The sequence below is a fragment of the Pestalotiopsis fici genome, assembly GCF_000516985.1.
Source record: "Pestalotiopsis fici W106-1 unplaced genomic scaffold PFICI_Scf_5, whole genome shotgun sequence".
Lineage (NCBI taxonomy): Eukaryota > Fungi > Ascomycota > Sordariomycetes > Amphisphaeriales > Sporocadaceae > Pestalotiopsis > Pestalotiopsis fici.
In genome coordinates, this window is record NW_006917095.1 from 2,671,345 (window position 1) to 2,698,962 (window position 27,618).

Consider the following 27,618-nt stretch of genomic DNA (forward strand, 5'->3'; position numbering starts at 1 on the left):
GGCATCGGTAAAGAACATGAATTACGCCCTGCCAGGCACATGGAACCCAAGGCTTTCTTTTGAGTTTTTGTATTTGGGTTACTGAGTTTAAATTTATGTACGTCCCGGTCTCGTATCAGAAAACATCATGATGCAAGAAAATATATCTACATCGGTGTCCAAATCCGTCTATGCTTGACCTAGCATCTTTGGTACGACTACATCATTGTTGAACCGCCACAGCGCTGTGCTGGCCTGAGTGTGGAACGCGGCACCCGTGTAAAACATGGTGTTGTTCAGACCACCCTGCAACGCCGTCAGCTGCGCAAAGAATCCATCCCGAATCGCCTCAGGCGAGACCTGCAAGTGAAACGGCGTGTGTGACTCAAAGATGAGCCACTCGACGGGCTCGGCGGCCGTCATGTTGCTGGCATCCTGGACCGTCGCAATTTGCCGCTCAATGTACGACTTGACCAAGCCGTCGGTCAGGGTCGGGTTGTCGGCCGAGAACTTGACGTACCACACGTCGTCCAGCACCCCGGTCGGCTTCACGTAGTAGAGGGCCGGCAGCACGGGAATGTTCATGACCGTCTCTTGCGCCGTGTTGTACACGGACTCGGACTGGTTTAGCCCCACGTTGCGGACGAGCCCCGTCCAGTAGCCGTTGGTGGTTATGTACTGCGAGAACACGGCGTACTCCTCTGCCGTCAGGTCCCATCCGCGCAGATTGGTGAGAGTTGGCGGGATAGTCAGCAGGATCTGACCACACGACAGCAGCTTGAGACCCTCGTCGCGCGTCGAGATCAAGAGTTCGGGTCTGCCACTCGATGTGTTCTGGCGGTTGGCCGAGACAATGACAGACTCTAGAAAGACATTCTCCGAACCAAGGAATTCTCCCGCCCGGAGGTAGAGCTGCGAGTTGTTGCCGTTGGCTTGGGTCAAGTATCCAGAAGCCGAGTACTGGAGGTCTTCCAGGTTGAAGTATTTGATCACATAAATCGTGGACAGATGCAGCAAATCGCCCATGCCTTCGCTGTACTGGTAGTATACTGGGAATGCTGCCGTAATGTTGTATTTTTCCAAGAACGCGCCAAAGGGGAGATAAAGATCTTCAGGGATGGGGTCAGGCAGGTCGTAGCCATAGAGCAGATACGAATAGTTGTACAGGATGCCCGCAAGCTGTTGCAGAGCTGCCGCCTGAGCCTCGGCATCCGGCCAGTCCAACGTCGTCGCCGAGCCATTCCGGAAGTCGACATTGCGCCGGGCCGAGCTGTACAGGGCGGCCGGCACGGACAAGTTGGCTGGCTGTCCGATCTGATTCGTCTGCACCGTCGACAGATTGAGGAGCGGCACGTCAAACTTGGCAAAGAAATCGAGCACGTCGGGGATGGGTTGGTATACCAGGACGCCGATATCAACGGGCAGCTGCGTGTCCGGGTCGACGTACGTGTGCGTGTGACCCCCGAGAAAGTCGTTGCGTTCCACCACGGCCACCGTCTTACCGGCGTCAACGAGGCTCACGGCGGCATGGACACCGCTGGCTCCTCCGCCCACGACGCAGACGTCTCTCTCGACCACCTCGGACCACTGGTCATAGTTGATGTCAAAGACTGACCACCCGGCAGCTTGGGCCGATGTTGCGGCGGCCAGTAGAACAATCCATTCCCTAGGGAGTTGCATGATGTTTGACGTGCACACAGTCAAATACAATGTGAGAATATTGTATACAGCACGACACGATCTGCCTTGAGATGGACACGCACGTCGACTGAGAATAAAAAAAAAAGGAAAGCCAGAGAGCTGACTCTCACTTAAGCATCTTTTTCAAGCCACACGTGCATTGATTCCCAGCTTTGCACCCCAGCTAGATGGGAAATTACATTCCAGTCAAGTCATGGAGTATGGTCTGATCCATGGCAACCCTGACCTTAAGTAAGCTTAGAGCTGAACCTCTGTCAGTATTCTGCGAATGTGGCACAGCCAAGAGGGCCTAATATTTTAGTATGTAAAGGGCAGGGTAACCTCAGGTCTTGGAGGCACTCAGGGCACTCTGCAGGGATCTCAAAGGATTCAATACCTTGCCCAGTACTATAACACTAACTAGGATCGGATGTAGGGGAGGCACTAAAAGATATCGTTCCAATGTCTTTTCTTCTTACCAACGGCAGATGCCGTGAATAAAAATAGTATCGCCATGCCCTATTGCCCCCTCCATGACGCTGCTAAAGATTTATCACGTCCGTACGGGATATCATATGATCATCATGAACAATGTAGAAAGTATGAGAACAAAACAAGAGGACATTTTTCAACTCTGACGCACATCATATGGTATCTTAAAGTACAGCGGAACAGCCGCTCGGGTCAATAAATCTCGCTACCATGAAATTTGTATGTAGTTCAAATGGCACAAATCTTTACTTTGCTCCATTACCTAGGAACTTTCTCTGCCGGAAAAGAAATTCTATCGCGGGTCTGTCCTCTGCACGCGTGACGTGCAACCGGGAAATATCCTCGACAATCGGTCGACTAAACTCTTGCAAACGATTCTCAGCAAAGTTATGCTCATACCACTTGTGCACCCCGAATGACTGTTTGATGGTTTGTTCGAGAGCTGCTTCAACGGCACACCAACCTCTCTCGAAGAAACCCGGTTCGTTGAGGGTAATCATCACGTCGCATTGGGTCGTAATGATGGGAAGTGCTTTAATGCCCGGATCTGCATTTTCTTGGTTGATGCAAGCACAGTCCTAATAATGTGGCCGTCGAAATTAGAAGTGCTCGACAGAAAATAAATGCAAGCAGGGCTTGTACTCACCAACCATATGTATAGATTTCTGCCATCAAGGCCACCACTACCATCCCAGCAGTCTCTGTTGGATATCTCGAGCAGCGACTCGAGAGAATTACACATTCTGCCATACTGGGTGCCCTCTCCGTACCGTGTCTCGACAGCGTCATCCGGACGACTTTCAAGGGGCAGTCTCCATCTGTAAGAAAAGAAGACGACACAATCCTTGGTGGTCTTCTCACTTTTAGCGGCGCGGATACTCGAGTATTCCCGTGTGATTCCGTCAGTGAAGAGCGGAAGTCGTCCATGGGCGATAAAGTCCGAGTAGGGCACCACCCGCAGCTGATCAAAACTGGCCATTTTGGCCTCGTCATTCTTTAGTATATCGGCGTAGCTATCGCGGACTTTTTGCACCACGTCTCTGCCACCCTTCATCAGATTTGGTCTTAAACATTCTTGGAAAACCTCTCGATAGTGCTTCTTGAGGACAGACTCTTCTTCCAGCCTCTTGATTGTTTCAGCACGCCTTGACTCGTCCTTTTCCGCCTCATTGTAGTTGCCTTCCCGGAGTCTTTGAAGCACAACCCGCTTCATCTCGGCGGATTCTTGAAAAACGGTATAATCGAGAGCATTGTAACCATGTTCATCGTACTGTTCCATGTTCAAACCTAATTCTTTAATCGTAATCTCTTCCAGATACTTTGGGTAATGCTCGAGAGGTTCCCTGCACAAGGCAACAATGCTTGTGCAAGTATCCAGGTGATCATCTCGAAATCCCAGACACTTTTTAGCCAGGTCCATCTTTCGATTCTTGAGGAGTGCATAGCCGTAGAAGAAGCGCGATAGGCCCCGGACGGTGGAATCATGAGAGTGCTGCGTCAAGGCCTGCGATTTCTCGCCGCATCTCAAAGCTTCCTCCAGCTCGTTATTCGTCACGCGAGCAAGTGTCAGACGATCGTAACCAATAGATTCCCAAGTATGTGCCTGCTGTATTAGCGATGCATGAAAGTCATAATCTGAATCCTCGGTGCTCGGGTCCTGTCGTAATACTGCCTGTAGGGTCTGGGCTCTTTGCACGCGCTCCTCGACCTGGAGTATGGACTCGTGCAGTAAATCCGTGTTGCCATCATCCAGTGATCGGAGGTAGTTGATCAACCCAACATTGCCAATGGCACGGCAAGCTTGGGCATCTGCTTGCAGTGCTCGGTGCTTATGCTTCAGCAGACCGTGATCATGATAGCTCTGCCACTCCACCTTGGCAAGATCTTTGGCGTCCTCGTACTGGTCCTTGGCAGCGTTCAGGGCCTTGGAGGCTTCCACCGGCTGTGCATGTTGGTACACAATGGCCAACTCGCCGAGAATGTGAATGCGCTGCAGCTCGTCCACCCTGGTAATAGCCAGGGCTTGTTCGAGGTAACTTGTCGCGTTCTTGACTCGGCCCAGACGCCGTTCGACTGCGCCCAGTTCGTAGAGAACCCTCTGCCTCCATTGGTCGACGAAATTCTCGGCAGATTTAAGCTCTCGAAAGGCGTCTTCCCATTGTGCAAGCCGACGATGTTTTGATGCTTCCGCCAAGTGGTTGGTGTACTGATTGAATGCAACATTGGCCTCGTTCTCCATCATGAGGCTTTGTAGATACCTCGTTGCTTAGTGGTGAATAAAGAGATGGATAGAAAGCTACGATCTTGAGGACTTTCGAGACCGAGCTAGAGCAGCAATAGAAAGTTTGAAACCAAAATCAAGTAAAAGCCTCATGGGGAGAAAGAGTTTAAGAACAGAACAAACTCGAATCTGACGCGGGGGAACACTAGAGCATGGCGTTCTGCTGCCTTCCACAGCCTCGCCGTACACATTGGCCGGTAGAGACCAATGAAAACGTCCTATGCTGACCAGCTGCGTGCATGGTATCTCTGGCCCCCATAACTCGTACTGACCGACCTGCACGCCGCTACACACTGTGGGTAAACCTGGACGGATGCAACACCCGAAGAACATCCCCATAGCTTCCGATAAGTATATACCGCAGCCCACCAATCGAGCTGGCCCGCTTTGGTCTCACGATGCGAAGCGCTCATCGGGTGGCACCTATTGAGTAATCAGACAGTGCAGTGCCGTCCATATAGATTTCCCGCGCTAAGCGCACCTATATACTTACCTGTTAGGAAGTACCAGACAGGATCGTGGACAGCGACGCCGAGGATGCGTTACTTCTTGAGAGATTTTTAAACCAGATTCTGGTCCCATCATTGTGGATGATTTGAAAAAATGGTATCTTCACTGATGAGGATGGAGAATCATTTTGTGCATGTAAAGCAGAGAGAGCCTGGGGGGCTGTGGAAGCTCCCATACTGAGCGAATGATTTCAAAGTGAGACGCCATTTATTGGCCCTCCAAGATACTTACTGTGATCGGAGGTAGAAAACCGTGCAGAAACAAACAAGTGTGGGATCGATGATGCCTTGTAGACAGAAGAAGAGTTAAAGCTCCCGCTGCCAAGGAAGTTCTGGTTACTAGATCACCCCTCCTTAGCACTAGAACCGTACCTTTCGACGTTCTACCACTTGTAGGCAACCAGGTACACCAGAGGTGGTTTTGGGTACAGAAGAAACATGCAAAGCTTGAACCCATTGGCATTTGATCGAGTGAATGATTAATTGAACAAGAACATACATACGTCCATTCTATTGTACACGTCCCATGCACTCACTCACAGCCGTCAAACAATAGACTACTGCACCCTCCAAAATCATGCCTAATCACCATAGTACACGTCGCTGGTGCCCAAAAACCCAACCACACCCATACCATGACCATTGTCCACGGCAGACAATGAGTCACGGAATGTGGCAGTATGTAAGCAAAACGATTCAAATGTAGGGGGAAATCCAAAATGACGACATAAAAGTACAGGCCAATTTGCCACAACTGATCTGAAACGCATACACTTCTTCCCTCGAAACTCTCAAGGCGCTCCCCTTCTTGATGAGAGTGAAAGGAAAAAAAGACCTCCGCGAACCTCAATTCAAGTCAAACCGTCACTAAATGTATGAGAAAAAGAAAAAAGAAATTCATGATTATTCGTTCCGACGGCGTACACCTCTCATCATACATACCCTCTCGCCAATGGCTCACACAACGGCAGGGCCTCGGGTCTCCCAGATTACTGCCCAACACTGGTTTTCTGAAATGAGGAGGAAGAGTTTTCCAAGAGATATCGCTGCCACCAAGGTATCATAAGTCGTTAAGTTTGTTTGTCCTGTTCCTTCCAATGAAAAAAAAATTGAGGTCTTTTTTTTTCTCCGTCACTTTTTTCTTTTTCCCTGTTTTAACGGAAACGAGCTGCGGCTGCAGCGCTTCTTTCCTTAATCTGTTGATCTGTTGAAATATATAACCTGTCCAGGTAGTCCATGGCGGCGGCATCTTTCAAGATTTTGGCCACCTGGATACCAGCGCTGATTAGTTGAAGGATGTTTCTGTCATCCTTGAGTGGTCTTGATTGATGCTTTGCGGCGTGGCGCATCTCTATTGAAAATGGTCAGTCAAGATGTCACGACCACTGAGCTTTTCTTCCTCTTTCTTGTTTCTTTTTCTTCATCTTGGAGAGTCACTTACCCAACGAGTTTTCCAAGATGGTGACAAATTGCTTAATTTGTCCATTGTACAAAACCCTGGCCTGTAGATACATCAAGTCAGTCATGGTAACAACCACACGAAAGGTCATCGGTGCAAAAGGCACGTATTCTCCAGTCACCAACCAGAAGGCCTCGGGGATAAAGGGAAAAAAGCTTACGGGAATTCTCCTCTTGGTTGCTAGCCGCTTGAGTAAGTAAACCCATTCGGTCCATTCCCGATCCTGCGGGCGCTCGACGGGCCTCATGTCCTGAGTGAGAGGGATAGGAAATTGGTATTTTGCGACAAAGTCATAGGCGCACTGCGACAGCCGGTCATTCACTTGATTTAGGACACTGTCCTGTTCCTGCACGAGCAGGTTGGTCGGCAGGTGCGGCAGGTCACGCTCCTGCATGGCAATGTAGCTCGGCGGCGGCCGCTGCAGAAACTGATGGGGACCGTCAAACTCGTCCCGGTTCGACGGGCGCCGCTGGGGGCGGCCAGAGACACTTTTTCCCGTGGTAGTACCGCTCCTGGAGGACGAAGAGGGCTTTCCATTACTGGACAGAGACAGGCCGGCAGCTCCATTCTCGAATCCATAGTCGGACGGGCCGGGAGAGGTGATGATGTCGTCCACAGAGTCCGTGGGAGAGTAGCCCGCCCGGGCGTCCCAAATGTGGGAAGAGCTGCTCGACGCAGGACCGGCAGTGGTGGTATACACTCCGGACAGCGGCCGGGAGGTGTGGACCGGGGATGAGGAGAAGATGGCAGACTCGGGTCGGCCGCTCGCGGTGTCGAAGAATGACGCACTGACTGGGATACTATACGAGGGTCCCGGTCCACTCGTCGTGTATGGAACGCTTTATTTTCGGATCTGGTTATTGGGGATCGTCCGCATCGGAGGGAGGTTCTATCGGTATGATTTTTCCTTACCTTGGCCTAGGGTAACTATTATCAAAAGTGTTACCGTTGTATGGATCGCTATAAGCGACACTTTTTATTCGAGGAACAAAGTCAGCCTGGTTTTTTCTTTCTTTCTTTCGGTCATGGATATTTGGACGACGGGAGTCCGAATGGGGAGGTAGGTATGTAGGTTAGGTATGAAATCGCACCTGCGGGATGAGTTCCAGGGTCCGGGTCCGGATGACATTGCAGTGGTTCTATAAAGTACGTCCTGCTGGGCCATTTCTCGGGGGGCGCAAAACGTCCGAAAGGGGAAAGAAAAGAGCAACCTCGAAGACTATATCGAGGGGACACAACGACAGTATAAGAAAGCTTCGGGGGGCTCCTCGAAGCGTCAGCCTTCCCTGTTGTGGCAGATTTGGGGCTCCTTTGGGGCTTGTCCTTGAGCAGAGAGATCCAGATCTTTTTTTTCTTCCGGGAGAACCTAGGGGATACCGAACGGAATGTGAAGCTCAAACGGGGATATACTTGTTTGTCCGTGGAGCGGTGTGCTCAACGCTTCCGAATGACTGGAAGGAACTATTGGGGCCCTATAATTTTCTGGTCCCAAGTGATTTCCGAGAGTCCGGTCCTTGGTGGATTGAAGATGAAGAATCTGGAAGTCCGAGTGGTTGAAGATGTCAAAGTACCCCCATGGGCAAACGGTACTCTGATTAGCAACTCTGGCTGACTTTCCTTCGTTGCGTACTGGCGTCCTGGCTTATGAGGTTGGGAACGAACTCACTGGTTCTGCTGGGCGAGGCGGGTGTGGTTTTTTTATGGTCCATCAGTATAAGTACGGCCCCTACCTAGTTAACCTAGTGGCTCGAGACCATAATTGAGATTTCGCCACTTGGTCAGTATCAAGGAGCTGGGGCACTCTCGGGTAGATTGACCTTTTCTTGAAGCAGATACGTCTTAAGCGCCCCGTATGTAAGTCATGTCCGGGGTACTCAGGGCCGCCCTTTGATAGATAGCAGCGTCACCTACATCAAGAGGTTGGTTCGTGACCCGAGCTTCCAGAATTTCCCGCTCGGTTTGTTTTTTTCTTTCTGACTTGCTTGCTTGCTTCCCAACGGGCGAGGATCTGCCCTGTAAAGGGTAAGCTGATTTCCCGCAGGCAGCGAGAGGCAAGCAAAGGCAAGCAAGACCAAGAAACTCAATTGCTTTAGCATTTCGGACTGGGAACACCCTGGGAGGCGTTGCAACTCAAGCTGGATAGCAGAGCGTTGCCAGGACGGGCGAAGAACGAAAGACGTTACCCCCCAAACACCAACACGCGGGATCATCCTTTCCCGAATCGAGCATAGGGCATCAATTGGGCTCCGAAATGGGGGGTTTTTTTGACAGGAGCCCAACCACCATTGCGACAACGCGGCATTAGTTTTTTTATTACATTATAAACGGGCGGACTTTTTTTTTTGTTTGTTCTTCAGGGAACTACCCTGGGAGTAATAGCGAGGACTTTCTTTTCTTTGGGCAGTTGCTACAGGATTTGGGTATAGCAGTAGGTATCTACCTATCTAACCATTGTCGCGAGGAGATGGATCACTATGATATGATATTACAATAGCCATCATGAGCCTGATCATCGCTTCGCCAGCTGGTCCGCCGCCCTCCACCAGGCAGTAAGTAGCGCCCCTCCGCCCAAGTAATTAGTGGCCACATGGACAGCAGAAAAGTGTCAATAACGACTGGCCATTAATTACTGTTGGGGGGGCTTCGCGCGGCTCTAGAAATAAACATATCCCGTGGCAGAATGAAATGTAAAGAGGATCCTACTACCAGGCAGCCTGAAGAGACGAAAATTTTATGCAATGAACCTCGAGCGTTGTCATTATGGAGCATTTTCAGACACAATAGAAGTTGCACACAGTGACCCCAGATATATAGTGTCAGGACGCACGGGCGGCTCGGGCTCGGGCAGCTTTTTGGCGACAGTGCTCGCCTGGGGGAAGCTGCTAATAATAACTTTTGGTACACTGCACACGCGATAAATGTGGGAGGGACCCAACTACAAAACAGACCACCAAGAGTCCCAAGTATGGCCTTGATCTCCAATACTACACAGTAGATGACCAACAGGCAACCATATAAAGTCATCAGATTGCCGCGAGCCTACCAGAATCGCTCGCTGGTCTACGCCCTTGAGCACCATACCTACACACAAGGGCCTTTGTCCTCAAATAGAACGACAGATCGGGTGTTCGATCCACTTTCATGGATGTGTTTTGTAGATGAGAGAGATCACATGCATGATCTGTGGAGTTGCTCTGCCTTATTCAGCCACGTGCTTGCTCTTTGCCAAGTGACAGTCAGCAGGCTGAGCTGCTCTTCATCACTTATTGTTCAGACGAAACCAGATCTTCTGAACAGCCCGTTCATTTTTGGAATGACAAGACGAATTAGAGGAAAACGAAGCGACTGGCTCATGCGTCATTACGGGTTCCTCGCAGTCTTATTTAGATTTTCGAATCCTGTGTAGCGGAGCGGAAAGTCTGAGGTGCTCGGCTCGGGACCGACGGTTGTCGTACGACTCCTGCCGCGGTGTAACACCATAGTTGACAGAAGTTGTAGTGGAATGTGTGACAGGCTATCTATAGCATTTCCATGATACTCAATGTCAGAAAAAAGCACAATGACTGAAGAAATTGGGCGAATCTATCTTGCAGATGCAATGCATCTTGAAATGATGCAACATCCATACTTCTTTATTGATTTCATAGGGCTGGAGCCATGCCAGGAACCAGCCAAATCTCCAACGGTCAAAGCGCCACAATCCCATGGCCTTTGGGTCGATGTCCCTGTCACCGTATTGAAAGATATAAAGACAATGAATATATCGTTAGATGTTCCGACATGCTATTCAAAGGCCCCGACAATCATCACAAGGTATGTAGAAGGCACATTCATACCCGCTACAACATGGAATGATCGCACATATTTTTGTTATTTCTTTTTCGCTTTGGTGTACCGTCAAGTCTACCTGGGGAGGCTTTATGTTACATTTTGCTTTTAATAACACCTGCGAAGTGACTTCAAGTGGTCGCTTGGGAATGTGGAAGGATTGAGAAGCTACGCCCTGTTCAGTACTGCTCGGTCAGGGGGGACTGGCTCATTATCCCTGCGCAGTCAGCCATAAAATGCCCTACAGAGAATCCTTGGGGGCCGTCCCGACTCCAGTAGGGAGGATTCTTCCAATCATCGGTCCCGAATGATCTCACTGTTCCTTCAAAGAGAGAAAAAAGCCGTTGTCGCGAAAAGAGAGGGTCAGAATGCGAACGGGCAAGGGGGGAGGGGGTTAAACGAGAGACCACCCCTCCGTTCCCGTGGGCTGGCGGCTACACGATACATGCTTGGCCGTTGACAGAAAAAACAAAAATTGAAATACGTCTGCCTTGAAAAATAAAGAGATAGGCAGAAATATAACCTAAATCGTGGTACATCTTTGCGAGAAGATGCAGCAACGTCTGCAAACGAACGCATACTACTACCGAGTAGACGATTTTCTGCAAGATCACGAGGACTCATCAGATACATGGCCATCGTCCACTATCACGTACAACCACTCATGCCAGGCAACCTCATAATGACGGAGCCGGGGACAGCAGCTCGACAGAGGCAACGAAAATTCCATCGCAGATCTAGGAATGGTGAGTCTCTCCTCTTTCCCTCTCTCTCTTTGCCCGACTAGGCATTCTTTCTCGAGCCCCCAAAACATATTCGGCGGTTTCCCCACATGATTGAATGATTTGACGACATGTGCTGATTTCGGGGCCGCGCGTATCGTGAGGCGCTTCGTTTTCGGTCTTGTAGCCCGGCCACTGGGCCGCCTCAGAGACGAAAACGGATGCCTTGCGAATGCCGCGCGCTGCGAACTTTTAGGTTGTACTCTTTGCAAAAGAAAACACATTAGATGCGATGAGAGACGACCCATATGGTAAGTGCGCATAGAGTATCCTGTCTTCACATGTGTATATACGTGCAGCTGCGTCTTTACGGCGCAAGCTCTCTGGGGTTGTTTTTCCCTCCTTGCAGGATTATCCGCATCCTTTCAGGTAGTCCTGGATTTTTAACATGATCTGAGTACTTTAGCACATATTGTCTCCGTCATGGCGGTGAGTGCGTCTTCTCAGACGCACCGGGATCTGTCATGTTTGTCGCCAGCAGAGAAGCCAGCTCTGAAGAGCTTCAGAATGACGATGCATCGTCGACAGCGTCATGGAGTCTATTGGACGCTACACCGAGAGATCCCTTCGAGGGTCTCCCCATTGAGGTGCCGTACAAGTCAAGGCCATTGTTTCAATTATGTGAGTATCTGACATCAGCACTATGATCAAGCGTACATAGTGATAGCTACTAAAAAACACAACAGTTCTTAGCACTAGGATTTTACATTCAACGTCTGTAGCACGAGACAAGAACTCGTTTATGCAAGTAGCCTACCAAAGAAGCCTATCATGCTTCGAGATATTTTTCGACTGACATGATATCAGTGTTCAACGTGCCCTTTCGCATCCAGGCTTCCTCCACGCAGCCTTGCTCATGACCTCGTTGCAATGGACATGGTCGACGGGCATTTCTGAGCAAATCCAAGTATCATATTTGTACCACAAGCTCCAGGCCATCCGATTCGTGAATGACCAGCTAGCCAAGTCCGAGCCCGGCGTAGAAGATGGTGTCATTGCCGCTATCGCAAGCCTTGCTTTGGTCGAGGTGAGCCTCTCTCGTGGCCATTCCCGCAGAAGCAAGCTGACTTTGTCAAAAAAGAACTGTCTAGGCTCTGCGGATGCCGTCGCATTCCACTTGCGCGGGCTGATTAGGATCAAACAACTTCAAAGAAAGGATGGTACCCCAAGACCTCTTGGGCTATTTCAACGAGTCATTCTCATGTATGTGATTGTGTTCTGACGCGGGAGGCAAAAAACCAACTTGACTGGCTCTGACTTGGACTGCAGGGCAACGCGTCGGCTCAAGTCACGGCCGCCCTTCAACATACTAGACATTATGCAAACCGACGACATCCACCAATCCGTAGTCATATCCCTTTTGAGCACGGCGATACGCCCAATGAGCCCGAGGCACGACTTGTTCGCCCTGAGCATGCTAGACGATCCGCTGCAAGCATTGGGAAACGTTGATCACGACCCCAGGGCAGCACTGGACAGCCACTCTAGCTGTCCCATGCAGTCGGTGGACAAGAGCAGGAGTGACTTTCTCTCGTGCTACTTTTACCTGTACATCATACTTCAAGATGAGCGCGTAGATTCGTTTGTGCTCAATTGGTTTCTCGAGCAGCTGCTTGCCGACGTGTGCCGAACACAGCCCTGTATGCAAAAGGGGCAGTACAGCCAGACTCTGTGGTTCTGGACCGTCATGTTTGGGGCGTGCGCGACCGTGGCCGCCAAAATCACGTCTGCGACGGAAGAAGTGCAGATGAGGGCGATGCGAGATGCATACATGGATAAGATCAACCTCGCGAGTCAGGTGCTCAGGATCAAGAGCTGGGAAGCGGCGAAAACTACCATGAGACTCTTTGCCTGGGAGGACGATTTTGACGGAGAAGACGAGATCAAGGGGCTATGGGAAGAAGCCGTTTGGGCTGATGGTGGCCATCGCCCAAAAGTAGTAGTAATCGGTCCTGGGTTCCCCAGTGGCTGATATGGATAGCCTCACACAATCAAGTAAGCTGGTGTAAAGTCTTTCGCTCCCAAGAGCCGAGCCTCTTGTCCATCAAGTGCTGTTCACACCGTTTGGCAGCAATGCAGATTGTGCTGGTAAATATGCACGACCACGCTTTGAAGCAGGGCGTAAAACTGGCAGACAACGAATGCCTGCATGTGCATATTCGACAGGATCGATAGCCTCGTCGGCCGGGAGTTGAAAGAGCTCTCGAGTCTACGGACTGGCACACGGTAGATAGTGGTGGTCGACACCCAAGTAGTCAACGAGGGGGGGGGGGGGGTTGTTGTCGTTGCGTTGTTGCGACATCGTTATACCTGCCAACTCAAGAAAATTGTTGCCGGACTTGCCCAAATATCATCCTCTTCTGCTCTGCTCATTGTGGTGATGAATCAAGCTGAGCCGGAGAAACTTTGAATCGATGTGTGTTATCGCATGCGGAACACTTGGCAGATGTGACCGGTCTGAGGAGGGACCATGTTTACCCGGGCCAATATGGGGAGCATATGCACATTGTAAAGGATGCTGTAATGCACATTGCTCCAACAATACAATAACGTTGTGTATATTACCTGCATGTAGGACTTTCACAAGTGTATCCAATAGACCACACAAATGGACCACCCCCTTCATCAGCTTGGCTGTTTCTTGGCCTGTTATCCCGGTCAGGCAGTCAGTTGGACAAATGATTGATCATTTGGGTATGGAATTTTCGTATTTCAGCCGGCAAGGACACCTGGTTAGCTGGTCTCGAATAATCACCGGGAGCTCCATACGGGTGATGATGATGAGTCGGAGCAGCGGTGAAATTCATTCCCAATAGAGGTGATGCTTTGCAATCTAGTGAAAAGCATGACTCCAAGATGTGTTTATGAGGATTGACGGTGAAAAATTCCGAGCAATTTTGAAGGGATTATGATCATTTCTAGCCATCGGCTTGTGCGAATGTTGGCTCAAGTTGGCAGTAATTCGCAGCTCACCGACAGGGCTCTGGGTGCTAGGTGAGAAAAATTAATGCACCAAGAGGTTGGTGTAGGTCGGAAAAGGTGTGCAATCCATGCTGACCGACAATCCTCATCTCGCGAGAGGTCGGTCATATCCCCACTCGGTAAGCCGGTTTCATCTGAACGAGGCTGTCGCTCGGCGAAGCCAAGAACGAGTCTCAAGTGCTCACAGTCCACGTAGAGCTCTGAGCTTTGTCCCAAGCTCATCAATTGGACGAAATTGGCAAGAAGTGACACTTTCCTGGCGGCTCTCGCGCACCACGGAAGCAGCGGGCACTGCGGGGGAGACCTGGGAAGTCGGTGATTAGAGTCGCGAGAGGTTCAGGAAGGTGTGCTAGGCGTCGTCATATGCTTCACCTTCTGAGCTGGTGCTGCAGTGCTGCGTTGGCCGCTGCAGCCATAATCCCTCAATCACTCTTTTGTGATCACATTGCGGAATTATGCCTCTTGGTGAGGTTGATAGGCTCTCGTCGTTGCTGGCTCTCCACCTCTCGGCCGCGAGGACCCTCCCATAGACCAGGTCGCACTCCAATGGCAGCAGGCGGCTTGACTCGCAGCCTATCGCACGTGCAGAAGCAGAGGGCCAGCGCAGTGTCTGCTACAGGCTGCGACCAATGTGACGGCCGCGGTTACGGGGGTGGTGGGAAGCGCTTTGGAAGCACGGCAGCGGGCACCCATGCTGAAAGGGAAGAAGCAATGGAAGAAGTTGGCAGTTAGCGGGCTGCAGATGGACCACGGCCAGCGAATGGCCTCGTCCCAGAGCAGCGAAAGCGGGGGGGTTTAGCCATGGGTGTGCTGAGGTAGTGGTGCTAGCGCCTACCAGAACGGGCCCCTGGCGATCGCTTCCAGCTTGTCCAGCTACCAAAGGTCCCTGTCCTTTTCCCGCTTTCCCTTCTCATCCATCACGATAAAACCCGCCCAGTCCCCAGCACTCAGCCCAATGCCCCCTTCTTCCTCTTTTTTCTCCCAACCCAACAGATCATTCATGCCCAACGACCCAGTTCCCTCGAATCGTCTTCCGCCCTTTCCCACATATTGCCACTTTATCTCTTAAAGCATCAAGCCCTGAACTGCCGCCTTGGTCTTTCTGCAACCCATTTATCCCAAGGATTATCTCTGCTGTCGATCACACAACAGAGCAAAACCAACAACACCGCCAACCACCACAACAAAGTTGCCCCCAAGGATCTCCTCTTCACACGAGACAGAATATCGTCTTGTAGCAGAGTATTCCACAAGGACTATCTTCCATCCCCAAAGGACTACAATCAAGAGGACAGGCTCCCACAGCTGTGTCCATAGCTGCCAGGAATCATGAGTGCTTCAGTGGCTCCAAGCTACAACTCTTCTCTAGACATGGACAACGTCCACACTCCCGCGAGGTATATTACATTAGTTTTCCATTCATCACCGGAGGTTCGCTTGCGTTGCTTTTCAAATCAATTCATGCTGTTCGCTCAATCATGTACATTTCTTTTGTCAATATGTTTCTGTTTCGGCCGGCAAGTGCTCGGCCTCTGTTTATGAGGACAAACCTACCAGGATTTTTCCAGGACATTACTCGAGGACATCCGTATTTCAGGAATTCAGGATTACCATGGACTACCGCTCAGGATCATCTCACCCGGATTACTACGCCTGAGTTGACTAGCCTGTCCTCAGTTGGATCAACAAAACCAGAAATTCTTTGAGACTCTTGTCTCATCTGTTCTGACGAGCAGATGGTGAGTATCGCCCGCAAAGTACAGAAACGTGATTACAGATTCTCTTCATGGACAGTACGACCCAATTGGACATTCGAACCAAAGGATACTTGTAAAACGACAAACCCAGGATAAAATGGACACTTTTCCTTCGTTTCATATCATGGATTCATCAAACCCAAGGACAACTACAATGGACCCCTTCCGACACTTTCCAGGACTTCAGGATATATCGGAAGACGCCCGTCTTGCTCTGTTAGGATTTCTTTCGCACCTAGTTTCAGTTTCTCCGGATTTCCCTTTTGCTTTGTTCGTCGCCACGTAGCAAATAGATTTCACTGGACCAATCACTACCCAAGGGACGTACGGCTCAATATTTCATTTCCACGGACTTTTTCAACATATCTCCAAGGCTCGCATTTTCTCGCATTTCGCTCTCATTTTTTACCTCAACTGGTTACATCCCCTTGATGGACTCAGCCCGGACCTCTTTTCTTTTCCTGGAAGCGCATGCTATACTTGTCATGAGTTAAGCGATTAACGCGCAATTTTAATTGTACGTATTAGCCACAAGAATCGACTGTAGCGATTCGTATTCTTGCACGCAGCTGTGTACCATGTTTGGCCACTAACATGTTCTCTTTTTGTGCATTAGAGAACTCTCAGCATCAAGAACGCTATACTTGGGACCACAGGACCAAAGGACCTTTCATTGGAGCCACTTTTCTGTTGCTTGTTTTCTTTCCTTAATTGTTTGATCCGGATACCAACTTGGCATTCAATCATTGGACCGAACACCTGGACATCCATGGACACCTCATCAAACTGGATCATGAACCTGACCAGTCAAAGCTTGGTTTGTGCATGGAGGCCCCTCATATCCTTGAAGCAAAGACTAATCAATACCACAGGAGCAAAGTTGTGCCAATGCTAGTTCCATTTTGTCGTTTTTTTTTTTTTTGCATTTGGAGAAACTATTATTACAGTCCTCGGCTAGAGGCAGTGGGTAACAGAACACTAACCAACCCAGTGAATACAGCACATACTCTCACAACATGATGAACACATCCGCAGGACCTTTCTATACCCAAACAGTACCTACGGACCTGACCGGTTCGTTATGGGATGCTACTGCAGAAGGCACACAGAACTTCCATGGAGAATCTGAGTTTCCTTTTTCTTTTGGCCACATTACTCCCAGAGCCATGGGACAGGACCCCACAGAGGATGACTTTTCCGGAAAATGGATGTCCGCAGAGGATGCCCCAGCCATGATCGCAGAGCCCATGCGACGGATGACTTCCCAGAGTTCAAATGGCAGCAGCCACAAGAACAGAACCATCAAGGCCTCTTCGCTGAAGAGCCGCCCAAGAATTCTATCCTCTGTTTCACAGGGATCACAAATGTCAAGCTTTGACATTACAGGTAACGCTCAGGCAGACTTCCTTTTGCACGATTCCGATGCCCACTCGGTTTCTTCGCAGCCCATGTTCTACCCTACCCTGCCCATGGGTGTTGGCATGGTGAATGGACTTTCCTACGCTACGGATATGCTTCCCACAAACATGGGTCAGCAGCACATGGACCCGACCCAGATGCGCTTGGATTACAACCCAAGCCTCACAGGTAACTCTCCTACTGCCTCGTGGAGTGATTCATTCAGCCCCATTGGCGGCTCCCGGACTTCCAGCCCTGCTATTACCGAGGCTGCATGGAGCCACGTACCAATTGGGTCCTCTTCCCAAGGCAGCACCACCTCCCACGCTATTGCCCAGTCTCCTACGTAGGTCCCCCCTGATTTCGGCAGCACAATGCGTCTCCCTAGACTGACAAGTTTATAGTCTGAGCCACCACCCTGGAAATGGTCTCAATGCCGCCGATGACTTCTACGGAAACGAACTTCTGGAGAACGCAGTCATGGGCTCTGGCTTTAACCGCCGCTCCAGCAATGACGGCGAGTCCACTGCACGGGACCACCCCCTCTACAAGAACGCACTGCCCCAAGCTGATGGTCTTTTCCACTGCCCATGGGAGGGACGTGACTCTTGCAACCACAAGCCTGAGAAGCTCAAGTGCAACTATGAGTATGTCAAAAATCTATGAGCTCCTCGCCTCCCCGAAAACAGTCTAACATTGTGAAGCAAATTTGTCGACTCCCACCTGAAGCCTTACCGCTGCAAGGTTGAATCCTGCGAGAATGCCAGATTCTCTTCAACCGCCTGCCTGCTCCGACACGAGCGCGAGGCCCACGCCATGCACGGTCACGGCGACAAGCCCTACCTCTGCAGCTATGAGGGTTGCGACCGCGCCGTTCCCGGCTGCGGTTTCCCACGCAACTGGAACCTCAGGGACCACATGAGACGTGTTCACAACGACAATGGCTCCTCCCTGAACATGTCGGCAGCACCACACTCCAGCCGCGGATCTCAGTCTGCTTCGGCCAAGGGCCGCAAGCGCAAGAGCAAGGACTCTGAGACCTCGGCCGGCCGCAAGCCCACTTCCAAGCCTTCCGCTGCGGAAGAGGCTGCGGCCGCTGCTGCTAGAGCAGAAGCCCCTCTCATTGAGCAGTGGTGGTCCCACCGCAATGCCATCCAGACCTACCTCCAGCGCTTTGACAACCCTGTTGCCTTTGAGGTCCTGGAGCAATCCGGCGAGGCTCAAGAGCACTTTGCTGCCATGGACAAGATCTCCAGGAGACTCAAGAAGTCCCGGGACCCTCACCGACGCTCCTACACCCACCACAGCGGCTGAATGAGGCCCGACAACATGGCAAACACGACATCTCGGATCGCATCTAGTCGTTGCAAGTGCATTACAAACGGCAAGCCGGTTTCTCTGGAAACCATTGCATGCACCTTACCCAGCTCTCGGGCCCACATGGACTACAGTCCATGAATGAACCTTGAGGCTGAGACTTTTTCTTCACCATAATGGACCCAAAAGGATACGAATAGTCCTAGCACATTCCGTGACATTTGGAAGACCCCATCGGGGTCTTCTCCTTGTCATTACACGGTTGAGCTATCCAGGATCTATCCATTTTCAGGATACCATTAGCACCCGGAATGAGCACGCCGCAGCTGCGACTGCTTCTTCATTTTTGATTGGGAGTTTTGGAAGCGTTGAGAGATACCTGTCTGTGATTGGACTTTGGATTTGTTTTTGTTTTTGAATTTGAAAATGATACCGACAAGAGGCCAAGTCCTCGCACAGAATGTAGAGCGCAAGGCTCATCAGAACTTTGATACCTGTTTGGTCTTTACGACCCCTAGAGATTGTTAGCAATTTGAAATTCGTGTGTTTAAATCTTCACTGTCCCAAAATACTCTCTCGATTGACATGCTTCATTACTTTGACTAAGATGTATATGTCCTATTGCTCTAATCCCAGCCAAATGTAACGCTCTCGCGACTTGACCTGTCCCGTTTGCCCCAAGCCGGATCTTTGAACTGCTTTTGATATGAATCCAGAATAATAAAGGAAGGAATGGTATCTCGAAGAAGAAGAACAAGAAGCAAAGAAACGCCGAGCGCCAAGAATGATCCTGGTTGATGAGTTGTACGTAGTGGCCGTCTATGTATGTTTGCCCTGTAACCCACGATTGATCATTACACACGGGCTGGCAAAATATGTTGAAGAAAAGAGCGTCGCCAATACCACATCAAGCAAAAAGAAAATGTCTCGATCATTGCCCCATGAGAACTGGAGAGGAATTCTTTCTAAAAGAAGCTTCGACCGGAAACTTCATTTTCCCCTTGATACATGATGAAGACTGTCGTGCGGTCCACCTTGTCATCATCATTACTAGACTCTGTCGACGTGACCGACGACGAGTTAGAGAACCTCCGCGCGTTTCTCTGCGTGGAGAATTGCCTCCTGAGGCCCAGACCTGCCTCCTCATCTCCGTCTTCGTGATCATTGTCGTCAAAGAAGGAGCGCTGAGGAGGAGGCAACGGCCCCATGGGGAATGGTTGTTGTTGTTGTTGTGGTGGTGGTGGTGGTGGTAGTTGTGGTTGGAATTGTTGGACCTGGGAAGAGGCCGAGGCGTGTCTGGCGATTGTCGGCAGCGGCTTGTTGAGGTCCGCGCTCAACGATTTCTTGTGGCTCACGACGGGGGAGAGGGAGAGGGGGTTGGTCGGGGCAGCGGTGGCGGCGGCGGCGGCTCGGCTGCTGCTCAGAGATAAGCGGCGCTGCTGGGCGGGCCGCGCGGGCTCGGGGACGGGCAGCAGCAGTGGGTGGCTGGGCGAGAAGAGAACGTGTACGCTCGTCTGTGACCTTGCGCGGGAGTCGGAAAAGTTGCTCTTTGTCATGGTGGGAAGCTTGGGCTCGTTCAGGTAGAGCGATGTCTTCGACGTGCGAATGTTGGCGTCAATGAGCTTGGGAAGATAGGTGGCGAAGAAGGGCTTGATTGCAGGTATTGAAGCACAAATCTGCGATATTCAACGGTCAGTTCATGGCACACTCCATAGTAGTAGAACAGCAGGTCAATAGACGTACGATTCCTAGATAGAGTTCAATACCGCTCGCAAGCCGCAACACCCAGGCATTCCATACGGTGTCGTGATCGGCAGCGCTCGTGGTCAACCAGGTAAAGACAATTCTGGCGATTCCCGCAGCGCAGGCCAGAAAGCCGGTGGCAAACAGCCCAATCACAATCGCTCGCTGTTTTCTTGGAAGTTCTAGCTTCAAAATTGTTTTCATGGGTAAAAAGACAACAATGATTTCTGTCAAGGTGTTGATAATTCCGGCAGCAAGCAGATGCGCTGCTTCATTGATGCATTTTTTGGACTTTAAGCCAATTGTCCAATATGCATAGATGGGGCTAATTGCAAAACCTGTCAGTATAAGAAAAAATCCACAACAATGACCATTGTGGACGAACCTGCATTGAAAAATAACAACGACCAAGAATATAAAGGCATCGAGACTTATGACAGTGGCCATAATCAGGACGACCGTATTCTTCTTTTTGCTCACGGAACTCGTGGTGAACCGACTGATTGTGGCAAGCATGGAGAGCTTTGTTGCATTTGTTGCCAGGTCGAATAGAATCAGCTCGGCAAGGCTGGAGCTGAGTCAGTACTTTAAAGGTTCGTAAACTTTTACATCACGTCAAAGTCACGTACCTGGTTTGCAAAGATGGGCTAAAGAATCTAGGTTCAACATCCCAAATGTGCCTGTTTCCCTGGAGAAAGACTTCACTGCTCAAGGAGATGATGGCATAGACTGTGGCGGGAACCTGTCTTTTATGTCAGCGCCATCTTTGCCTTGCAAGGAAGAATACCTACATAGGAAAAAACTATCAGGATGTCATCGAGTCCGAAGCTCTTTGAAATGAATTGTCTTGTCCACATTCGGAGAAAGATGACAATGCTGGCGAGCGAAATCAGAATACAGCCAACGATTTTGGCCGCTGGACCTCTCGTCTCTGGATTAATGTAATTGGGCTCAGGCCAGCTGGCCGGGGCAAAGGAAGAGATATTGGTCGACATGGTCGCGCTTGTGCTCGTTTAGTAAGACATTGATGAAAGATTGATGGAAGAACCATGTAAATTGCCCCAAGAGAATTCTGGGGGATCCTAACATGGGAGTCTATCAACTCTTTGTTCCATTGAAGAAAAGAAGAGTTTGGATTGCAAAGTGGGAGGCCTGGCAGGTTTTCTGGCCACGGTCCAGGACTCTGACGAGTGTGGTCAGGTCAGGGAATCGTGGCAGTCACGGGCATTTCTATACTCTCGAACCCGGTAATAAAGCATGACTGACAAGCCGCCGAACTGACAACAGACGAAAAGTTCGTTTGCTTTTCATGTGGCGTCGTGCTTCGCCTTGTAATTATTCGTGTATATCCGTATCCGAGTTCTCCACTAGTGCTTGGCAATGGTTCACCCCAAGGCCACGAGATGGCAAATGGATGTGATGGTATAGCTTCTTTTCTCTTCGGGGCCACCATCTTTCTTTCATAGTGGGGCTCGACGCAGATCATAGCATCGGTGGTGCTATCCAACAATGGCAACGAAACCTTAATGTCGGACCAGTCAGCGTGCGTGTTGCACGTTGAGGTCTGTCTCTTGAAAAGAACCAAGTGATATGTCAAACAATAACGATGCAAGCATGAGCCCTTGACTAGGTGATAGTCGAACGGCTGCGGCACGACCGACCACCCTGTCAGCCCTCGTCAAAGCACGAGCCGGCATCTGTGCCCGTTTCGGCTCGTCGGGTTGCCAAGACCATGGTTTCTGGGGGTGGAGCGTTGCCCAAACGGTAAACCTCATTGTCCTGAGCTCGGTTGCGAGTGGCAGAACAAATGACTGAGTGCCCATATTCAACGATACCCTACGAATCTGGCATTTTGTTCACGCAGGTCGACCAATCGGGACATTTGTTCTGACAAGTCAGCTTATGGCTACCCCTGCCTATACCAGATGTCATACCAAGGCTACAGGCCGCGAGACGCCCTCACCTACCTGGACGCTCATCTCAGGTGACATGGTGTATTATCGCGGCGTTTGAAACCATTGCCATACTATATTGAACAAGCGGAAGAGATGTCCGCATATGATAGATGACTTATCACCAAGTGGATACTATCCACTCTGGGGCGAAGACGAAAAAGAAAACAGACTTGAAATAGCACAGGAGGGTCCTGATGTTCACTGGGCCAACTTGGATGAACTCGGTAACAATGTACCTGACCTAGAAGACAGAAGAGTACAGCTAGAGTCGTAAGAAACCTCCGGAATCGAAACTTGGTGGGAGGATGGTCCTGCAGTGACGTGAGTGACAGTTCACTATCGTATTTTAGTTATATTAGTTATGTTATAGTCTCGGCATGCCGAATGCATAGTGCCTTGCTCGGAGACGTCACTCGCCCTGGTAGGGCTCAATCGGACATAAAAATGCAGTCATGACAAGCTCGTCTCGGCGAATTACCTAGTATGATGTGCTGGGTGATGGTGTGACTGGATGCCGACTCGCTATCCATCAACTGCTGCAAGTTCGGATCTCCACGCGCCGACAGAAGTGCATGTTGTGACTGACAAGACACTCTGCAGACACCATGTTTCACACTGTTGATCTCCTCGTGGGGTCTGGGGTAACGGAGGACTCGAGATATATGTCGCTTGAGCATGTCCGTGCGAAATCGCCATTGAGCCTCGACTACCGATTCAGAAATGTGTCGCGATTGGTCCATCGCAGAGAGATGGCGATGCGTCACAAAACATCAGTCACGAAACGTGGCTTGGGCGTAGTACAAAAGCGCCTGGAGAGAGGGGCCAGTGAGAGGGCGACAAGTGCGTTTCAAATGTGAAGCTTAAAGATGGACGCCATGGGAGGCTTGGAGCCTACTGGAAAGCAGTTCTCTTGCATAACAAATGACTGTCTGCTTGATGGCAATGATGATGCACGCGATATACTTTGCCTGCGTGGCAAAAATTTGCTGATGCAGAGGGTCCATTTGGCAACTATGAGGCCTGAAAAGATGGCAAGATTGCATAGTGGCCGACTTGAGGTGAAGTCCATGCATGTTCCGAGATGGGCTGCAATGATTACTGTATGACAGAGACATGAGTGTGCTGTCCAACAATGTAGCTTCAAGTGCTGGACTGGAGTATGTAAGTCAGAATAGACTTTAGTGGGTCAGTATAGTATCGTGGTCAAGCTCCGAATGAGATCCATACAGGGAGTATATGGTACAATGCCGTTGAAATGTTCAAGAAAGATGAGCAACTGGAACTTGGAGAGGTGGGGCCAGTATCAATCAAGGGCAGTGTTCGTGGTGACTCCCGGCTGGCACCTGTCGGCGGCCCGCAAGTATCCTGCAAGCTGAACCCCGCAAAAAGTTCCACCCACAGAAATAATTTCGCTATCCCGCAAAGCAGAGCGTTTTTGATCCTTCTTACGACTTCAAACCACTGAACGAAAAAATCCTCACCACTAGAGCAACATAGTGGAAGACTGCAGCCATGTCGAAGATCACAGTCGCCGGAGTTCGTTCCAACGTCCAGGAGCTCCTGGACTACTCTCTCAATGAGAAGAAGAGAAACTTTCTGGAGACCGTCGAGCTCCAGATCGGCCTGAAGAACTACGACCCCCAGCGTGACAAGCGTTTCTCGGGTACCGTCCGCCTGCCGACCATCCCCCGCCCCAACATGGCCATCTGCATTCTTGGTGACCAGCACGATCTCGACCGTGCCAAGCACGGTGGTGTCGACGCCGTAAGTATTCGCAGTCTGCCGACAAGCAGTGTCGAGAATGGGAAAAATATCAGACGAGCTAACACAATACCCAGATGAGCGCCGATGACCTGAAGAAGCTGAACAAGAACAAGAAGCTGATCAAGAAGCTCGCTCGCAAGTACGATGCTTTCGTCGCTTCCGACTCTCTGATCAAGCAGATCCCCCGTCTCTTGGGTCCTGGTCTGTCCAAGGGTAAGTCGCAACAGTCATACTTTTTTCCTTGCCATTTGTGACTTTTGCTAATATGATATGCTACAGCCGGCAAATTCCCTACCCCCGTCTCCCACTCCGACGACCTTACTGGCAAGATCAACGAGGTCAAGTCCACCATCAAGTTCCAGCTGAAGAAGGTTCTCTGCATGGGTGTCGCTGTCGGCAACGTTGGCATGGAACAGGAGGAGCTGGTCGGTAACATCATGCTGGCCATCAACTACCTCGTCTCCCTGCTGAAGAAGGGCTGGCAGAACGTTGGAAGCTTGACCATCAAGGCTTCCATGTCTCCTCCCAAGCGCCTCTACTAAGCGGGTGTCGTAGTTCACTGGAGGATGTAGCACTACTGGACGGGCATAGACAGCTCATGCTTGATTAACTTCGTAGTATGGCATTAGAGGCAAAGGTAGCAGCAATCAAATCAGCGAACCTCCAGAAAAGTAATTGTTGCGACTCGTTCTGAATGTGATGTGATGGTTGTATTACAAGTCGTTTTCACGAACTCGACTGACATGACAGCGCGAGAGACCTAGACGTGAATCACAATCCAGAACTTGCGGCCAACATTGGTATGACATTGGGTATACATTCTCCCAGGAATATAAGACCGGCAGATGCTAGATTACCGCAAGTCGAACGACACTTGTGGGTTGAAGCTAATCCAATCCACCACGCTCGGAAAACGATGCACCTCTTTACGCGCAACGCGAAATACGAGGACAAATTACGTGGCCAAGCCACTTGACATCACGTAGTTCATGAGCAATTTTGAAAGATCGGCAATATTGACCATGATCAGGCGCCCAGCGAAATCATAGCAAAGCACAAGCTTTACTCGCTTTAGGAAAAATATCTATCTAGATGAGAGTATGTAGCAAACACCCCACAGTCACGAACCAGGAAGAGCTGGCGTCGGCGGCTGATTAGGAAGAGCGTTTCCCTTTACTCTAGGGGGCCGGGAACGGAAGGAAATTCACAGAGAATAAGTAATAACCCTCAGCAAGCCGCCGTAGCGGAGCCCTCAAAGACTTAAAATAATTACTTGACGGTAATAATTTTAACCCTTACTGATGATAAAGAAGAAAGGAAAGGAAAGAGAAGTTGGATGCGGCGCGGGCAGAGTTTTATGGATGGCCGAGGAGGGCTGCCAGGTGGGGCTGCCGGTTTGCCAGCGGGCGGTGAGTGGCGCAGGCTGAGCTGGGGGCCAGGGTGGGCGACGACCGCCAGGTGGGTCCCCGAGGGGCTGCCAGCTGGCATTCTTTATCACTTTCCTTCCCTTCATACCTTGAGGACCCTTTGGGGAGAATAATACTAGGTAGGTATCGAAATGTCTTCCGCCCTCTGTTTCGTCTATCGTCTCTCCCTTTTGAAGCTGGCTTTAAATGACATTTTGCGACACAATATGCATGACTCGTCTTTGTTTTGGCGCATATAATGTTACTGATATCAAATTCTACCAAATCTATCTCTTGAATCTTCAGTGTATCGCCAATCACATCTATACTCATATCCTCAGTTCTCTTCCCATTAGATCTTGGCAGCAGTCAAAAATCCTCCAATGACAGCATCCATCAGTCTGTTTGCAATTGCTGTCTGAGGAGGCAATCGGAGAGCTCCCTCCTTGTAGCCTGCTGGTGCTGGTTCGCCCAAGCCGCTCACTCCCTGGAGAAGCGCCGTCTTGACTTCTTCGAGTGGGAACCATTTTGCCGCCTCTAGTTCCGGATCGTTGCCCAAGTCGATGGTCTCGCCGTCTGGAGTGGCTTGCGCAATGGCACCAATCATCAGGTTTGCCGGATATGGCCAAGGCTGGGAGCTGTGAATAACAACTCGACCTACAGTAACACCGCTCTCCTCCCAAACCTCGCGGCGCACTGCTTCCTCGATTGACTCGGCGGGCTCGAGGAAACCTGCCAGTGTAGAGTACCAATACGGCGGGTATCTCTTCTGTCGACCGAGGAGCATTTTGGTGCCATCGGCGGATACTACAGCCACAATCATGGTGGGATCTGTCCGCGGGAAACAGAGGTTCGAGACACCATGTCGTGTGGGGCAATCCTCTCGTTCCTTGGGAGCGCCACCTTCAGGAACACCAGCCAGGTCAGTCGGTGTGCAGACTCGCTTCATTCCACCATTTACAGACAAGGTCTTTGAGCCACATCCAGCACAAAAGGGGTTGCGAGCGTTCCAGTCCAGGAGAGAACGTGCTTGAGCATAAATAGCGGCTGCGACAAGTTAGTAAAATGATCAGTCTCGAAAAGTATATCCCTCACCTTCAGGAGCGTTCAGTGTCAGCAAGGGCCGAGCTCCCGGCAAGAAGGTGATTCCCTTTGCCTTGACTGCCTCCACAACACTCTTGGCTTTGTCAGCCAAAGCGCCCTTGGGAGTGACGTCTATGGCAAAATACGGCGTTCCCTTGTACTCCTTGTACTCGAAGCCCGACTTCTGCTTCTCGTCAAGGCCAAGAAACAGGACCACGGGTCGGGCAATGCTGGAATTGAAGTTCTTGACCCATTCCTCCTCGGTCTTTTCAAAGAAGTCAGCCCCAGTCAAAGGCTCGATGTCAGATTTCGCAAGATATGCTAGGCTGGAGGGGTTTTTGACTGAGGGAGAGGAGTTCTCCAAAAGCAGGAAGGACGTTGAAGGATGCGTAAATGCCGACGACAAGAATGCATGATCTGCTCTTAGAAATGAGAGCCTGTTCAAAGGGTTTCCCGAAAAGTAATTTGCAACTTCCCGGCCAAACTTTCGAGAGAGCATCGAATCGTCTGTGGCCAGGATCGGGAGATCAGGAATCGCCGTTGCCATGCCGTCTGATTGTGACTTAGATGTATTCTGATGTAGATTATCTAATGAAAGACAGGACGAATGTTCCCGTGAGGTAGTAAATTGGGAATCTTCTAGTGCGCTCAAGGAGGTGAGATGGAGGAAACAGTAGGTCTGGATGAGTGCTGATTAATGACAACAGCACCAGTCGCCGAGGTCTAATGCCGTTTAGGAGTGGGTCGTCGTCATTCAGAGCACAACTACCAGCAGCAGCAGTATTGACGAGTTATCTCCGGGGGGGTACATACGACGCCTTGTTCGCCACGATGCACGCCGATATGTGTATCTCCATTTGAGGAGAGGATATGCCACGTGCACCCATCTGTACTCGGATATACAGTATCTACTCGAGATGGACAATTTATCATGAAATGTAGATTTTAACGTTTCTTCTTGATGGCAATTCACTCAAAGACCCCGCATAATCGGACATAAAATACCCTGGCCACACTAGCTTGACCCCTCCAAGCTGGGCAGCGATGACGGCGGCGGCGGCGGGTGCACGGTTAAGTAAGGCGAGCAAGGTGAAGCAAGTAGGTACCTAACTATCTTTGAACCAGACCACCTTCCTGACTAACCTACAGTGTACATACATAACCCATCTGCCTACATACATACTTCTCGTAATCACATGGTTA

General features: G+C 50.4%; 8 protein-coding genes across 8 annotated transcripts; 3 read left to right on the forward strand and 5 right to left on the reverse strand.

Annotated features, from left to right (window-relative positions):
• Nucleotides 1–168: 168 nt before the first annotated feature.
• On the reverse strand, nt 169–1,659 carry PFICI_08121 (uncharacterized protein; the record flags this gene model as incomplete). The annotated part of the gene is made up of 1 exon (XM_007836702.1): nt 169–1,659. The coding sequence occupies one exon, from the start codon at nt 1,657–1,659 to the stop codon at nt 169–171; it is 1,491 nt and encodes a 496-aa protein (XP_007834893.1).
• A 737-nt stretch (nt 1,660–2,396) lies between these two features.
• On the reverse strand, nt 2,397–4,390 carry PFICI_08122 (uncharacterized protein; the record flags this gene model as incomplete). Its single annotated transcript, XM_007836703.1, has 2 exons — nt 2,397–2,729; nt 2,798–4,390. The coding sequence occupies 2 exons, from the start codon at nt 4,388–4,390 to the stop codon at nt 2,397–2,399; spliced, it is 1,926 nt and encodes a 641-aa protein (XP_007834894.1).
• Nucleotides 4,391–6,095: 1,705 nt separating this feature from the next.
• Nucleotides 6,096–7,529, reverse strand: PFICI_08123 (uncharacterized protein; the record flags this gene model as incomplete). The annotated part of the gene is made up of 4 exons (XM_007836704.1): nt 6,096–6,292; nt 6,383–6,443; nt 6,561–7,200; nt 7,492–7,529. 4 exons carry the CDS (start codon nt 7,527–7,529, stop codon nt 6,096–6,098), a joined length of 936 nt encoding a protein of 311 aa, XP_007834895.1.
• Nucleotides 7,530–11,474: 3,945 nt separating this feature from the next.
• Nucleotides 11,475–12,982, forward strand: PFICI_08124 (uncharacterized protein; the record flags this gene model as incomplete). Its single annotated transcript, XM_007836705.1, has 3 exons — nt 11,475–11,631; nt 11,844–12,213; nt 12,280–12,982. The coding sequence occupies 3 exons, from the start codon at nt 11,475–11,477 to the stop codon at nt 12,980–12,982; spliced, it is 1,230 nt and encodes a 409-aa protein (XP_007834896.1).
• A 3,783-nt stretch (nt 12,983–16,765) lies between these two features.
• On the forward strand, nt 16,766–18,461 carry PFICI_08125 (uncharacterized protein; the record flags this gene model as incomplete). The annotated part of the gene is made up of 3 exons (XM_007836706.1): nt 16,766–17,493; nt 17,552–17,794; nt 17,852–18,461. The coding sequence occupies 3 exons, from the start codon at nt 16,766–16,768 to the stop codon at nt 18,459–18,461; spliced, it is 1,581 nt and encodes a 526-aa protein (XP_007834897.1).
• A 968-nt stretch (nt 18,462–19,429) lies between these two features.
• PFICI_08126 (uncharacterized protein) lies at nt 19,430–21,202 on the reverse strand (the record flags this gene model as incomplete). The annotated part of the gene is made up of 5 exons (XM_007836707.1): nt 19,430–20,140; nt 20,208–20,532; nt 20,593–20,775; nt 20,837–20,949; nt 20,999–21,202. 5 exons carry the CDS (start codon nt 21,200–21,202, stop codon nt 19,430–19,432), a joined length of 1,536 nt encoding a protein of 511 aa, XP_007834898.1.
• Nucleotides 21,203–23,674: 2,472 nt separating this feature from the next.
• PFICI_08127 (60S ribosomal protein L10a) lies at nt 23,675–24,468 on the forward strand (the record flags this gene model as incomplete). Its single annotated transcript, XM_007836708.1, has 3 exons — nt 23,675–23,926; nt 24,001–24,139; nt 24,206–24,468. The coding sequence occupies 3 exons, from the start codon at nt 23,675–23,677 to the stop codon at nt 24,466–24,468; spliced, it is 654 nt and encodes a 217-aa protein (XP_007834899.1).
• A 1,216-nt stretch (nt 24,469–25,684) lies between these two features.
• Nucleotides 25,685–26,962, reverse strand: PFICI_08128 (uncharacterized protein; the record flags this gene model as incomplete). The annotated part of the gene is made up of 2 exons (XM_007836709.1): nt 25,685–26,379; nt 26,428–26,962. 2 exons carry the CDS (start codon nt 26,960–26,962, stop codon nt 25,685–25,687), a joined length of 1,230 nt encoding a protein of 409 aa, XP_007834900.1.
• Between the last annotated feature and the right edge of the window lie 656 nt (nt 26,963–27,618).